The 16,281-nt window shown below is 36.8% G+C and overlaps 3 protein-coding genes across 3 annotated transcripts; all 3 read right to left on the bottom strand.

Annotated features, from left to right (window-relative positions):
- Positions 1–1,574: 1,574 nt before the first annotated feature.
- Positions 1,575–3,090, bottom strand: LOC106452223 (probable inactive nicotinamidase At3g16190). The gene is made up of 5 exons (XM_013894281.3): positions 2,962–3,090; positions 2,766–2,879; positions 2,271–2,508; positions 2,075–2,191; positions 1,575–1,854 (listed from the first exon to the last, which is right to left on the bottom strand). Exons 1-5 carry the CDS (start codon positions 3,079–3,081, stop codon positions 1,781–1,783), a joined length of 663 nt encoding a protein of 220 aa, XP_013749735.2. The 5' UTR covers positions 3,082–3,090; the 3' UTR covers positions 1,575–1,780.
- A 79-nt stretch (positions 3,091–3,169) lies between these two features.
- On the bottom strand, positions 3,170–5,554 carry LOC106452222. Its single transcript, XM_013894280.3, has 4 exons — positions 5,116–5,554; positions 4,102–4,546; positions 3,899–4,014; positions 3,170–3,809 (listed from the first exon to the last, which is right to left on the bottom strand). Exons 1-4 carry the CDS (start codon positions 5,525–5,527, stop codon positions 3,388–3,390), a joined length of 1,395 nt encoding a protein of 464 aa, XP_013749734.2. The 5' UTR covers positions 5,528–5,554; the 3' UTR covers positions 3,170–3,387.
- A 2,284-nt stretch (positions 5,555–7,838) lies between these two features.
- LOC106345378 (putative F-box protein At3g16210) lies at positions 7,839–9,624 on the bottom strand. Its single transcript, XM_048779775.1, has one exon. The coding sequence runs from the start codon at positions 9,012–9,014 to the stop codon at positions 7,923–7,925; it is 1,092 nt and encodes a 363-aa protein (XP_048635732.1). The 5' UTR covers positions 9,015–9,624; the 3' UTR covers positions 7,839–7,922.
- Between the last annotated feature and the right edge of the window lie 6,657 nt (positions 9,625–16,281).

The raw sequence follows: 16,281 nt of genomic DNA, 5'->3' as shown, positions 1-16,281 counted from the left end.
TTCCAATTTTATCAAAACCTTTTTTAAAAAGTGGAAATTGAAAGAGGTGATTGTCTCGTAAAGTACCCCATTGTTTTAAGGGTTGCACAAAAGAATGTCCCTCGTAATCATGAAATGAGCTGTGTTACATCACTCTCGTAATCCTCTTTACCTTATTTTTCTTTAATCACATACGTCCCTTCAAGTATTTGCTTTTCTACTCCATTAGTATTCACTTTTTACTTTTCTTTTATTCATAGAACAATAAATCAGGCATCATTATTTCAGGTACATGCACTCCTCCGTAAGTATGTGTAAAAACAAGAAAAATATGTCTGCTGATAATCAATGTTTGTTGAGTCTCTCTCAACTAACAACTCAATAACATGAAAAAGTTTTATTCTTTTGATGGCTAGCTTTAGGTGTCTAAATATTGTTGGTTTTCAATGTTAGAAATTACAAGGAGTTGGTGAAAAATGAGTAATGGAGTGTACTAAGATGAGTAAAGATCAAACTGGGGTATTATTAGATAAGTGGAAAAATCAGAATATAATGTGATTGATGAAAGAATGACCCCACAATTAGAGGGAAATAACAAAGTGAAGATGCGAAAGCAATAAAGGGAAAAGAGAGGACAATGAGGTGAGGATAAACCATTACCCTCCATTCCTCTATTCTCTCCACGTTCCCTTTCTTATCTCCTTTAGATTATCAATCATGTTTCTTTCTTCTTCAAGCAACAATTATTGTTTTATAACAACTCTTATTGTTTCAGATTCAATGCATCATCACTTTCTAGCAAACGATATGTTTTGATAAAAAAGTTTTCACAATTTTAATCCGATGATGACTTTCCACATTATAAAGGGATACATGATTTAATTTAGGGCAATTGTCAATAATAGCACCTTTTGAAGTTTATGTCTCAAAAATAGCACTAGAAGGAGAAAGTCACAAAAATGACATTCATTAAAGGGTAAAATATCCCTAATACCCTTGGTTTAAAATTAAATAAACAAACTAAAATAAATAAAAATAAATAAAATAAAAATAAAAAAATGAAAAAAAGATTTTTTTTTTTTATAGTTTCAGATTATATGTTTTTAGATTCGAAATTTTTATAATTTTTTTTTTCGAAATTTTTTTTTTTTAATTTTTTTTTTCAAATTTTCTTTTTATAATTTAAAAATACTTTTTGAAACTGTTTTTAAAATTTTTATTTTTTTATTTTAGTATTTATTTTTTATAAAATTTTAAACCCTAATTCCAAAACCCACTCCTTAACTCTAAACCCTAAGGTTTGGATTAATTAACCCAAGGGGTATAAGTGTATATTTACCTCTTTAATGAAACCTATTTTTGTGACTTTGAACCTTGAGTGCTACTTTGGGAACATAAACTTAGTTTGGTGCTATCCTAGTCTTTTTCTCTTTAATTTATTAGAATATATCATAATATGTAGTTTTCAAAAAAATATAACATAATATGTAAAACTAATCATGGTTAATAGCCAAGTGAAACATTAGTTCTTTTTCCAAAAAGGTGAAACATTAGTTTGCAATTCTTACAATTTTCGAAAAAAATTCATAATCATAAACGCTCAAATTTATCTTAATTTTTATTATTATTAAAACATACACTAAATCGTTTACAGCTCCCAAACTCAAAGAGGCGGGGTAATAAGTGTAATGTTTTCAGCTTTATTTTCATTCAGACTTTCGATTACAAATATATAAAAAGACAAGAAAAAGAGGTGGAAGAAGATAGAAGAAGGGATGATATATTGTCATCCGAAAATCCATCATGCAAATTCTTCAGACCACTCGTGTAACGTAGGAGTCTTGACGCCGATGTTCCTCATGTCCAGAATATTCGCTGTTCCAAAACATGTTACGACAATGTTATCATAACTACTAGCTTTTTTCAAAGAAAATACAAAATATCATGATTGCTGATAAGTAAGGTCTTTGTTTGTTTTTGTCATTTGCTAGTCACATAGTGACAACCATCGTTCTAATTCTGTATGATTCTAATTTCTAAAAGATAAATTTGTTAAAACCACAAAGATAAAACAACCAACAGTGAAAATCATTACCGGTATGAATCTCTGGTGTTGCAGCAGCCGTGGCATCTACAATAACAGTTACATCTGGATAATCCAGTTCCACTGCATCAAATACCGTTTGCCTGATACAATTTGGCGTTTGAACACCTGCAAGAAGACACAAAAGAGAGTAAAGAGAAGAAGCATTGATGATGGGACTCTTATTATACTCTCAAACATTACTCACCAGCGATGACTAACTTGGTAATCCCTGAAGTTTGAAGGAACGAATGGAGATGTGTGCCGAAGAACGCGCTGAAACGGGTCTTCACTATCTTATAGTCTTCTTCTTCTCTCATGTTCAATCCATCTACCAGCTTTGAACCTAAGGTTCCCTTAACAACCGGTCCAACTTTCTCAGAACGGTAGTGATGACGCCTGAAAATCTCAACATCTCGTCCTTGAGGATCGTGTTCTCTAACAACCTATGAAAACAAAAACACCAAATCCACAGCGTTCCCTTGTCATGATTCGTCAGTTTCTAGAAATTTGAGTATAAAACTTAACCTTCAACACTCAAAGCAGGAACCTTTTGTCCTAGATTCAGACAAAACCAGCAAAGCAGAAACTAACAAGCTCTTTTTTACCAACGTTTTGACCATTAATCTCTCAACAAACCCTTCCCAAACAACAAAGGTCATTGCCATCAAAAGAGCAAGCAAAAGATAAAAGGAAGAAATACCCAAACAACTAGTATGCCACGCTGCCTAGCGAGTTCGACCACTCTGATAACATTAGGAACTATGGCTTTTCCGCCTTTCACTTGCGTCACAGAACCTTCTTCTATGAAATCATTCTGCTCACAAGGACAAAACAATTCAATCCTTCGAGGAAACACACATACACAGAATCTATACTGAGTCAGCACATAGAGAGACCTGCATATCGATAACGAGTAGAGCCGTGTTCGTCCATCTCTCTGCCATGGTTCCCACAACCACAATGACGACGATAAGATTTTCCAGTAGTAAACAACAACGAAGATAAGTAGATAACATATTCCTGTAAAAAAAAAAAAAAATAGATAACACATTGTCTTTATTCCGGTTTGGTCAACATTTTACCGGTTTAGAGTAAACAGAATGGTACTGAAAGAACCGGACAGAGTTTTCTTGCCTATTTTAAATTTAAACCAACTCAGGTATCATATAACAACCGTGATCTAGAAACTTTTACACGAAAACCACAGTGGAATAGACTCTCTGTAGTAACAAACTTAAGTTCTAGTTGTAACTTTGTAAGAGAAGCTAGGGAATGTAAGAAAAAAAGGAGTGGCTCTTCTTTTGCAGGAATCACACAAATGTCTATGACCCGGGTTTGGATATCTGAAGGTAAACCATTTGAGTATAGCCATTGAACACAGACTTATCCAGCCGACCTAAGCCGATTCTTTGGAACAAACGGCGCCTCCCATCTGCTACCACCGGTGGTGTCGAACGAGCAGGGTCGTATCGCGACTGATGTGTCAATGAAGGTCCTGCAACCGGAGGTAGCTCCCAGTAGACATCAAGAATCGATTCAACGTATCTGCTGTTTTGAAAATGCTGATTATATGAGATTTGTGTGTTTGAGTGGTTAAAGTCATCTCTCATTTCTCCTCTAACTCCCCACCATGTTTCACCTGGTCCACAGAGTTCCTCTGTATCAACTGCTTTCTCCCAGAACTTCTTTCTGTTTGATCTGATCCTGGCTTCATCACCGTCTTTGAAACAGCTGTGACCTCCTCCTGGAGGGAGAAAAACAAACGAATCATATGAGAGAAAGGAAAAAGAACCAAACTTTTGTATCTAAATGTGTGAACTTTACAGAACCCACCTTTTATATATGACTGATCACATATCTGCCTAAGGGAATAGTGATCCCCTGTTCCTGTATCGTAGTTATCCTCGAAAATGAGATGTTGGAAACCTGCCTTCAGGGCCTGCTTTATCCTACTCATGGGAGTATATCAGAAGATCAAACCAGTGAGTCCTTCGCTTATGCAATAAGGGCAAGAGAAGAAAAAAAGGAAAAACTACCTTTTGAGTTCATTCTGATGGTCATCGAAGAAGACAAGAACACGGTTGAGATCTTTTACTCCGTGTTTCTTCAACACATTCTTCCAATCCACACTTCCGAAATCAACAAAATCTTTGCCAGCAAAGTACGTGCAGTTTCCATCCACATAAGCAGGTCCCTTCTTCAAGTACTTCTCGGGGTGTCTTGGCGTCAGTGAGATAATCGGTGTATCTGGCATCGCTTGCCGCATAACCCAAGTGGAATGCCCCTTAAAAGCGCCACTCTCGATCATCAGCTCTGGCTTTAGCCAACGCGCCATGAACCATAGCCCAAAGCTGTGATCAAAACCCATCCCATGCATGTTATTCTTTATTGGCCGCGTCTCGTATATGGGCACAAACTCTTCAAGAGCCTTGAGTAAATCCTTGGAGGTCCACTCAACTTCTTTTCCGTGTTTCGATCTGCCTTTTGCCAAGGAAAAGATTTAAATACGTCCATACCATAACAAGCACCAATTCAATTAAACTGTTCTAAGAGTTTAACAAGAACATAGCTATCTCAAAAGATAAAACCAGTAAATCTAAACTGTAGTAAGAGTAATGAATGGTTCTTATCTACTAGTTTCACTAGACAAATCCATGATTCTGTAACTGATACAGGCTTGCAATAACAACCTCAAAGACCTCCTCCACTAAAGCAACAAAGAGATCAAGAAGAACAACATAGATATATCTCACAATATTAAAACTCGTAATTAAATAGTAATAAATGGTTCTTCTCTACTAGTTCCACTACTAGTAATTAAACTCGTAACTACAGCCACTACTAGTCAGAGATTAAACAATCAATTGCTCTTAACCACAGCCACCAAATCGAATTTCACATTACTTAACACAATGAATCAAGTAGTACGCAAGATCACATGCTAACTATGTAAAATCAAATCTCGCCAACGCAAGATCCACACTCCTATACACATAACAACCAATGCACAATCTGTCAAACGCAGATAAGAGAGATCTGGAGGTGCTTACACCAAGGAACACCTAGGGCTCCAAAGTCCGATTCGAGCCCGTCGAAACCGAAGAACCCGATCCGAGCGGCGGGATCGAAGCGTGAGACGCAGACGAAGCTACTCGAATGGAAAGCCAATGAGGTGAGGAAGAGAAGGACGAGGAAGAGGAGAGCGACGATGAGGCAAGGCAGCCACTGGTGCCCGATCCGGGAGACGAAATTGGAGGCGAGGAGGTAGACGTGAGGGCGCTTGGTCTTGGATTCGTCGGTGCCGGATTCGCCGGAGTCGGAGAGATCGGCGTCGGAGTGAGGACGGCGAGAGGAGAGAGCGCGATCGAGCATGGTGGTGGGAGTTTTGGGGGATTGAGATGAGGAGTGCCACAGTGATTGGCCGTTGCTGCTGTTGTTGTTCATCATCCCTACTCTTTCCATTTTTATATTTTTTTTTTCTCTTATCGAAGTTAATGTTAAAAAAAGTTACACACGCAAAATATTTTTAGTGACTTCTCCTGAGTAATTAGTTATGAACCAACCACAAGTATAGACCGAACCGGGTTTGAGTTTTACAAGTTTTTCAAGAAAATTATTATCTAACAAGGACCAAACTGGTTTGAGTTTATGTGATTAATAATAAGTTTTCTCCGTTGACAAAAAAAAATAATACTAATAAGTTTTCTCCGGACTTATTATTATAGTATTAGGAATTTAGTGTGTCACTAGGTGTGTTCGTCAATGTTTTAAAATCAGAACCGGACACTCAACCGGATGACTTGCTAGGTTGCTGGATCATTGGGTCGGCCGCGGACAAACCGCAAGTTAATAAATGAATTAATTTTATTATATAATAATATATCAGCTATGTAAATAAAAATACAGAAACTAAAATTTAATATTTTCTAAATAATTTTCAAAACATAAAATAATAGTGTGGATATATGTATATATTTTATGTTTAAAAATATTTAGAAAATACCTAACTTTAATTTTTATATTTCTATTTTCATTTGACATACAAAATATCAAAATATAGTTTAAACTATTTAAAAGTTTCTCTAATAAGGTAGGAGTTATGATATCTAAAAAAATCAAGACATAAAATTTACAAATATTTAAATATCTAATGTGAATAATAAATTAAACTTCAGACACAAAATAAACCAAAAATAAAATATCATTGTAATAAATTATCAATAACGGAAATAAACTAACACCAAATCATATCAACTAATTTTGGTTCTCTCTACCATCGTTCATTTCATTTTCTTCAGGTGGCATAGTGAAATCTTCGTCAAAATCTAAAAAATACAAATACAAAACTGAAAAGGGAAAACCTAACTTTTTTTGTCAACACTTAACTTCTTAATTGGAAACTTAGAATACAAAATATAATCTAAAAACATAACTAAAAAAAGAAATAAAAGTTATTTATTGGTTTAACTGGTATCGGATTTTACTGGGTTTTTGCAGATTTTTGCGGGTTTCTAAATATTGGGGTTTTTCACAAAATCTAAACCGGATTTTTTTTTCTGGGTCACCTGGTTTACTGGTTCAACCGCGGGTCTGGGTTGGATTTCAAAACACTAGTTTTCATGCATCATGTGCAATAAAAAAATATTTATATTATATTTTAAAATAAATTTTTATTAATATTCTATATTTTATTATTTTTACTAATATTTTAATATAAATTTGATTTAATTAAACATAAAATTAATATAAAAATATTATTTATTTAAAATTATATTTAAGAATATCTATGTATATATTTAAAATTATAATCTTATATAGATTTTCTATCTATTTCTTTTGGTTAAATATATTAACTCAACTTGTATAAAATTAATAAAATAATATTAAATTATGTAATTATCAAAAATTAAAATCAAACAGATTATAAAATTTGTAGATATATAAGAAATCAATGATTTACGATTTAAAATTTATATTTTTTAAAAAAATTGTATAAAAAATTAATAATATTTTTTTAATTATAAAAATAGAACTAACAATATTTCGAAATTTGTAATTTTATTCTTGGACCCTCGAATATTTAGTATCCTATTTTTGTGCAATTCAAATGGTTCAACAAGCAATCGATATTTCACGATCAAAGGTGTAGTACTATTTGTAGTGGCGGCCTTTTTATATTGTATTAACAATTGAAATATGGTCGAAAGCAAAAATCTATATTTGAAAGGGTTTATTCCTATACCTATAAATTCCATTGGACCGAGAAATGATATATCGGAAGAATTTTTTATTTGAATATATTTATTTTACTGATGATGTGTGAGTTATTAATATATTCTAAAAAGTTTATCAAAAATATAAATTAACATAAATGTACTGTATGAGTTATTACTATATTTTCAAAAGTTTACTAAAAGAATAAATCAAAACTAAATGTAGTTATCCATATCATATTTAGCCATAACTTATGTCATTAATTTTAGTAGTCATTCATATTTTTTTGTTAAAGTGATTACAGAGATGTTCGGTCACCATTTGAAGCAATTGTATATTACCTAGAAGTATAAGTTTCTCTAGTTGCCATGATAATACGTTTTATCCGTGTAATGCAACACAAAGCTAATGGTCAAATCTTTACTCATAAGATAATGAGGCCTACCTACTTGGTTCAAAAATAGTTTTATTGTGTTGATTGCATTTCACCACAGAACAATGGGCTTGGGCATTGTAACTCTTTTCATCCTCTCTTTTTTCGGCAACCTTTTCATCCTCATTTTGAAAAACAAAAAATCTTGCATGCAATATTACTTTTTAAACGAAATAATAAGCACAGATCCAATGTTAAATTTTCTTTGTCTCAAATAAATATGTGATCAGTAATCACAGGAGATTCCACATATTTATTGAGAAACCTAAACCCGGCTAAAGAGTTACAGAACCGGATTTGTTGAAATGTATTGTCACCGGTTTTGTATAAGAATACCTTTTTCTTCACACGTTCTTCAGCTTCCATCTCGCCATCATCATGATGATACCCAATGAATGTTACAACAATATCGTTCCTTTTCGTAAACGACACGAACTCTACTTGATAATCGCATATATGATCTTGTATAGAGATCAAATTCGAGATTGAAAGGCTTGCAATCTTGTTCCATGACCCGGTTTTCTCCATAACCGAAATCCAAATATCCTCGCATGGTCCATACTCAGTAATGCAAAGTTTCTGACTTGTAACGCCTATCCAAGAACACGTGACACCTTGATTGTAAACCGGGAGAGATAATTTCTGGTATTCATTGGTCGAGAGGTTAAAGCATAGGATGAACCGGTCGACATTAGACCGGTACGCAATCCAATAGAGGGATTGATCCAAGAATGTACCTATTCTCTCTCTATAATACCAATCAGGACAAGGAATCCGTACGCTCTCTCTCCAAGAACCGGTTGTGAATTCGAAAACATGCGCCGTGGAAGAATCAACCTGGTCGATAAACGTTACGATTTTGTAATCGTTGGAAACCGGATCGTAACCGAAACCAATGATATTTGAATCTCGATATATACCGGGATTTGGTACGATCTTGAACCGCTTGGAAGATGGATTCCAAACCAAGAAAGTGTGATTATTTAAGGTCACGCATAACGTCCCATCACAATGAAGCACACATGTGGATTCATCGATCATCGACTGATGATCCAAAGGGAAATCAAGCTTACGAGGTGTTTCTATAACCGGATGCTTGTCTTCCATGTCAAGCAAGTAGAAACCCTTGTCGTAAAACGACACAAACTTCACCGGAGAAACGTCACGGTGCCTTTCGGTAAAGCCACGGCTGTTGATAACGTCTCTCCATGTCTTGCAGACGCATCTGAATCGAGCAAGATCCTTTATGGTTAGCCTCGCGAGAATCTCGAGGGCTAGTTCTTCGGAGAGATATTCCGACATTTTTCTGTTTTTTTGTTTGTTGTTGCTGTTTGTTAAAGATTGTCCGATGATGTTATTTGCTGTTGGTTCTTTATAAAAGTAAATGCACAGGAAAAAGGTTTCGTGCGTTTTAAATGTGACTAGACTATTACTCCAAAAGGAAGATTTGGACACCTATTCCGCGCGTTTACGTAATCACTAACGTAACTTTACATGAAGTTAATGATTTATTTTTATGTTAAAAAAGCATTAAAATCAAAGGCTCGCCCAAGAGAAAAGCATGCGTGTAATCATTGATTAACGTAAAGCTTAAAGTTACAACTGGTTTCTGACATTGATTAAGTTTCTAACATTGATTAAGTTGCACTGAATGCGCTTACATTGTTCAAAACGTAGTGTGGTTTCTCGAAAGTTACGACTTTATGAGTTTTCTGTTGGTTTATGAGAGAGGCTTTGGTGGCATTGAACCAAGTCTCGTGTAACTTCGTTTATATGTTTAAAAGAAAAAGAGATGACCGTTGAACGTGAAAAGTCTCAAACGCCGGCAAAATCGCGCAAGGGATAACGGTAAAGTATTTCTTTCTTTCTTGATACTCCTCTTCTGTGTGTGATCCGATGATAATCATCATTAGGACCATGATAATTGCCCACCATTAGTGGCGGAGGTAGGAATAAACTCTATGCAGGTCATAACAATTTTTTTGAGATATATATATATATATATATATATATATTTACAGTATAAATCATGGGATAAAAAAGATAGCAGGGTGCATTTGGAAGAATGAACTCATATTCACTATACATTCAAAATTACACAAAATAAAACATAAATTAATTTCGTAGGAGTCATATATGACCGTCCTAGTGCTTCAGCACCTCCGCCACTGCCCACCATCACATGTGGAAACAGCGAGGAGTATCAATCAATCGCGATGGGTAAAGTGTACACATTTTGTCATTTACATTAGCCATATACACTGAGCTGAAGAGAAAAGTTTTAGGTTTTTCGGAATCTTATATTGGGTAAGGTCATCTCCGTTTGCACTCCATTTTTTCCTCTAAAATAGAGTAAAAGTGAACATAAAATAAGAAATGTTCCAACTCAACTTCATATTTTATTCCATAATAGAGTTTATTCCATAAATGGAGTAATCTATTTTTTTTTTGTTCATCACTCCAAATAGAGTAGGATTGAAGTATTTTTACTCCATATTCACTTTTACTTCATTTTAGAAGGAAAAATAGAATTTTACATTGGAGGCGTTTGAAATCTCAGTGTACGTTAGATGGTAAGATCAAGCAAGAACAAAAATAAACTAATTAATTTAGAGTGTTTAAAATATCTAAAGTTTTTTTACAATACTCGGCTCCTAAGACCATATCCAATGGGGTATCCATGAGAGTTCTATTTCATGGTTCTAAATAATTTTATACTCAAAATTAAATCAAAAAGAAGGAAAATAGATAGATATGGTTCTAAAAATAGATATTTTAGAACCAATTCTAAGTGATAGGTGTCACTTTCTGACATGGCGTAATTTAAAGAAAAAAAATTAAACCCAATTGTTTTTCTTTTTCTCTTTCAAATTTGTGAAACTTAGAACCTTTAATTGGTTCTACCATTGGAAGGGTTAAAACTAAACAAGTATCTAAATTTTTTTAATTTGATTATTTTCAATTAAAAAATTGATTTAGAACTTTGACACAATATCTATTATTGGAGATGGTCTAAGTGCTTGTTGTATCCTAGTTTCTCTAAGAGCTTGTTTTTACTCTTGTGCCTTGTTTTATTATTGGACTTGGAATTTAAAAACGTGAGCATTACATGTTTTGCTATAAGCATAGTTGTTTTCGGTTTGCTAGAGGCTTCGAAAAACTTTATCACGCTTCAAGGTAAATACATTTTTTAACTCTCCTATTGTTTACTCTTTTGCCTTTGAGTATTGGACTAGAAACTGAAAAATCTCTTTTCCACTAGGAGAAATTAAGACAATGTTTGAAAAAAGATATCTCAGCTTTTCCTTCATGCTAACTATGAGTCTATGATCGATAGGAATGTCAGTATGTAATATATGTGAGGGTATATATCACAGCAACTGGGGTTTCTGAGATCCTAGTTGAAGAAATAAAATTGATGATTGATGTTTACGCTAGGCCTTGATTTGATGATTCTGATGAAGGTTATTATTATTTATGCATTTGTGAAAGCTGGTCTTGTTCTAGAGAAAGCTTTTACACAACTTTCAGAAGAAAAGCAAATTGTTATGTTGTAGGTCATCTTGTGTTAACCAACTAATTGACTTCGGTTTAACTTCTCGGCGATCTTCAATAAACCGATCTACATCGTACTGTACGTTTTTTTGCTGTCTCAAAATATTTATAAATAAATATATAATGTTAGGAGTTTTCAAGGCTCCTAAGACAAATGCTGTAGTATAAATGATTGTCGAACCAGTTCTGAGAGATATCAAAGCACCAAGAATGCAAGTAATCACTTAATCTAAGTGCAATCAATGATTTAGATGGGTTTTTAAACTATGACTAATTAAAAGAAATAACTAAATGATACTTTCTTAACTATTGGAAAAGAGAACTCATGGATATAGGGATTAGACCTCGGGTGATCAAGTTTCGAACTAAAGATGGCAAACGATCAATCAATCTATTAACCTTAAGCTTGGACACAATCCTAAACAAACTCTATGTCTAGATGAATGTTCATTTAATTAACACAATTCAAACATCAAATGTCTTTGGTTGAATAATATGAAAGCAATCATAACTAGCAAGTCCAATGGCTATCTTAGCACCTCTAACAACAAATGTCTTTGGCAAAGTATGCTAAAAGCTAAGAAGAGTTGTCTCGGGCATTTCCTCGAACACCTTTCGGGGGGAAATGCCTAAGGTTCAACTACTGAGTGGCCAACTCAGAAGATGCATTATGCTCACTCAACTAGCAAGGAAATATGAATGATCTACACTAAAACATCCTAGTTCTAACCTAATCACCCTCAATCTCCCTAACCCATGAATTCAAAAGGTGATTACTCACTAATCTCCATGATTCCTCTTAAACCCATGTTGGATTTCAGATTAATCATGTAGAGAAACACAGGAAATAGATAAGAACACAGAATTTTCAATAATAAACTGATCAATTGATTCAAAGAGATGACTTTCCAAAGGTTTTTGGTGATTTTTCTAAGAACAAAGATAATCCCCTCTTGGTGGCTTACAGAGTATTAAAACATAGGTTTTCAGAATAAAAAACGTGCATAATAAAATGACAAAAAGGCCCTTGAGAAAACATGAATTCGAGCAGATAGGCGACGCGCAGCGACCTCGGCAAGTCGCTCCAGCACGTCGCTCTGGGCTTCGGGAGCGACCTCAGGGTGTCGCTGCGAGAGGTCGCTCCGGCTTCAGTTTTGAGCTCTGTTTCGTCAAAAGAGCGAGCGACTTCAGGACGTCGCTCCAACGTGGTCGCTCCGAGAGGTAAGGCACAGCGACTTCAGGACGTCGCTGCGGTTAGGTCGCTCCGGTGTGTTGCTCGTCCGCTGATCACTTTAAACACTTCTTTTGAGCTCCAAATGCACCCAAACGTCTCCAAGAACTCCATGTGATACTCCAATACCTGATAAGGACTCATGTATGCAAAATGCAACCTAAACATGACTAAATCCTAATCTATATGATCAAAATGCATATGGATGGATGGATAAAACAATGGAAATATGCATGATATCAACTCCCCCAAACTTGTTCTTTGCTTGTCCACAAGTGAACTTTCTAGAACTCATAGGGAGAGAGATTTGAAGGTGGGAGCTCATAGCCAAAAGAAACACCACTAGCAAATATAATTAGCACACTCTCTTATTACACTCTAGCTTCTCTAGGCCTATCTCAACTCCTTTTGTCCCTACACTCATCATCAAGCATCCACACATTCAAATCAACCAACTCTCACATTCATTAAGCACAAAACATCAGGTGAATTCTTGCAAATGGTCCGTTGGTCCAAGTCATTTGGTTGGGTAAGGGAAGGCTTTTATTCAAGTGATTCAAGAGGTTCAAAACATATGATCTTTAAGGTGGTTTACTCTCAAAACAAGTAGCCTTGACATTGCACATAATATATCTAAGAAAGGGACCAACTCATGCATACAATGCTCAATCTCCATTGTTCTACCCTTTTCCCAAACATACAATTACACAATCATTCCCAAATGTCAAACCCAACTCACATCTCTCACCAAAAGATCCTATGAACTTTAACCCTTTCTTTTTGAAATCTACAAGGGATTTTTCTACAACCTCAAAACATTTCTTAGCTCCTAACAACTTTGCTAGCCCCCTTTTCTTTTTTTTTTTTTTTTTTTTTTTTTTTTTTTTTTTATTTTTTTTTTTTTAGGTTGGGGGCCAAGACTTTTCAAAACTAGAGCTAGAGGTTCTCTACTTATCCCAGAAAATCAATTCACTTAAGCACAAAGAGTCTATCCTTTTTATTTTTCATTTCTCCCAAATCATGATCACAACACTCACCCTCCCACCTATAGCTAGACAAAAGAGTGTCCAATCTAGCAAAAATGAAGATCAAGCATTGTCGTTCCCGATACTCTCAACATTATGCGCATGTAAGACTTTCCGAAGAAGGCCTCACTCATCAAACAATGAAAGTTTAAAAGGAAGGAAAGGTTTTGGGAGTGGTCTACCACTAGAGTTTGTCAAAAAAATTGGCATAAAAGATGTGACAACTCCAGTGTGTATAGCCATGACTCATTACACAAGGGACCCTAAGCAAGAAGCATTAAGTTCATTCATTTCTAATAAGGTTGTAGTTGGCTTCAAAGACTGAGTTTCAGCAATCAACAAGTTTCAAGAAGAGTTTTCAAGGCTCGAAACATACAAGTCTTTTCGAGAGGTGCATGGCTACTCAATGGTGCAACGTAGTGTTCTTTACAAGGCATTTAAAATCATTGCTCCCAATGCAAGTGAATGCAACCTATATGCTCTAGACTCTCCTAATGGTGCAAATGATGCAAACTAAATGAAAAATCTTTTTTTTTTTTATGCAAATAGGTGTGCAATGCATGACTCAAATGAAACACAATCAAAGCAAACATGATCAAATGCTTGGTACCTCCCCCAAACTTGAGTTACACAGTCTCTGTGTTGTCAAAGAAAGAAGGAGATACCGAGAAGAAAACTAATATGCAAAAATGAAATGGTATATACAAGGGAGAGAAAGAAGTACCTCCTATGGATAATAGGTGGGGGCAGATGCCCCAGCATCGTCGTCGTCAGGAGGGAAGGTGGTGTAGTAACCACCGGATGCTGAACCGGAGCCTCCATACCATGGCTGGCTCTCAACCTCGTCAATCTCGTGCTCACTGTCAGAAGAAGCGAGGGATGGGGATTTGTTGCCGGAAGTGGAAGGTTGAGTGGGTGGGTTCCTCCACTTACGCTGAAGCTGCGCAGCAGTGAGGGGGAAGCCAAGAGCATCAGGCGGGGGTGGGGGCTGGGGGTTTGAGGTGTTCGCGAAAGCGAAATCGGCTGAGCTACATCCAGCTATTCCTCCCCTAGTTAAGACATCAGCTACTTTCTTCATGAACTTGGCTGAAGTCTTTGCCTGCTTCTTCACAGTCTTGCTGAGCGCCTTGCACTTATCCTTCAGCTTTTCTATCGTTCTGTCCTGAGCTTTGTTCCACCTCTGGAGACGACCAATGTGGTCATGAGCATCACGGAGAGCTCCAGGGGGAAGGACTCCGTCATGGGGCTTGAAGTAGTAGCGCGGAGGTCCATAGATATGCTCAGACGTGTCTGCAACAGGCGGGTCAGGTTGCGTAGGGACACTCCTTCTCCTTGATGAAGCTGCTTGAATTGGATCGAGAGGCCCGTGTTCTCCGAGAAAGTACTCCTGGGGAATGTTGAAGCTGACAGCTCCTGGTATCTCTAAACTCGTCAGGTTCCGGTTTGGAAGAACCACCTCGACTGGCTTGCCCTGCAAGTAGTAGTGGTAGACGTAGTCCTTCCCATACATCCCACTGAAATAGGTGGCAATCCTCAAGTAGGTGCCATCAATGAACCTAGGCCCCGCTGCGTCCTTTCCCAAGGGAACATTCAGAAATTGGAGCAGTGGTGTGATCATTCCGCCTATCCCCATCTTTGGGCGCGAATCAGTGGTGTACCACGCCCAGTCTCTGTAGTGTTCGAGACGGCCCACAAAGAAACTGACCATCCCAAAGGTAGCATAGATATCAGTGCTGGGAAGGGGTAACACTCCAGGTTGAGCGTAAGGACGGATAGCCGGACAGAGCAGTCGCATGTCTTCCTCAGTAACATTACCAGCTTGCTTCCGTGGGTAGAAAGCATGGACTAGCAATCTGTGGAGGTAGCGTACAGACGGGTGTCGGATGTGTGAGTTCTTGTCAGCCCCGGTAGAGTGCCTGTTTCCAGTGATCAACTTCCAAAGCTCTGTGGGGAGGTTCTCACACTTGGGAAGTGAGTGGTCTTCTAGGTCTTGGAACCCCATGACCCTCCCAATGTCCTTGAAGTTCATGTTGTATTCTCTTCCATTGACCTTGAACGTGATTTTTCCCCATCCTTGCCTCACATGCGCCGTGTCGTGGTAAGTGACCACAAGAGAGGATAGGAACTGACAAGTGACATCCTTGTAGAAAGGATAAGCCATGGTGAGGAGTTTTGGCATCTTCAAATGTCCCAGCATCGCCTCAATATCGGATTCTAGGCCCAACTCCTTCAGCAAATCGAGGTCGGCGAACCTGGTTGGAGCCCAAGTGACCCCATTCTTCAAGTGATCATACAGCTCCTCCACAGATGGAGTTTTTGCCCTGTCTCGATCAACAGCAACCCCTTTTCCTTTGGACATCTTGGCTTTCTTCGTAGGTGCCTGCTCATCAGCACTCTCAGTTTCACTCTCCTCATGAGTGGGAACTGCTACACTTTTCCCAGCCCTCTTCTCTTGTTCTTGCGATTTCCTTGCAGCCAAAGTCTGCTGTCGAACGGTTCTCTGCGTCCCTGACCCAGTTGGCTCGCAGGATAAAGCTTTTCCTCTTAGTGCAAACTCTTTTCTTTCAGCTTCTTGCTTCTCAGCTTCCAACTTTCCCTTTGTCTTCTTAACCATTTTCACCTGAAGAAGTAAAAACTTGAAAAAGGATAAGTAGTTGGAAGTAAAGAAAACAGGATTTTGCAAGAGAAAATTGCAAAAGTGAACTTAACAAATGAATTATCAATTTAAACTCAAGTTCAACACAATGCAACAATTCTC

Source organism: Brassica napus, chromosome A5 (genome assembly GCF_020379485.1).
Source record: "Brassica napus cultivar Da-Ae chromosome A5, Da-Ae, whole genome shotgun sequence".
In the NCBI taxonomy this organism is placed as follows: domain Eukaryota; kingdom Viridiplantae; phylum Streptophyta; class Magnoliopsida; order Brassicales; family Brassicaceae; genus Brassica; species Brassica napus.
This window is presented reverse-complemented; position numbering and strand designations above follow the sequence as displayed.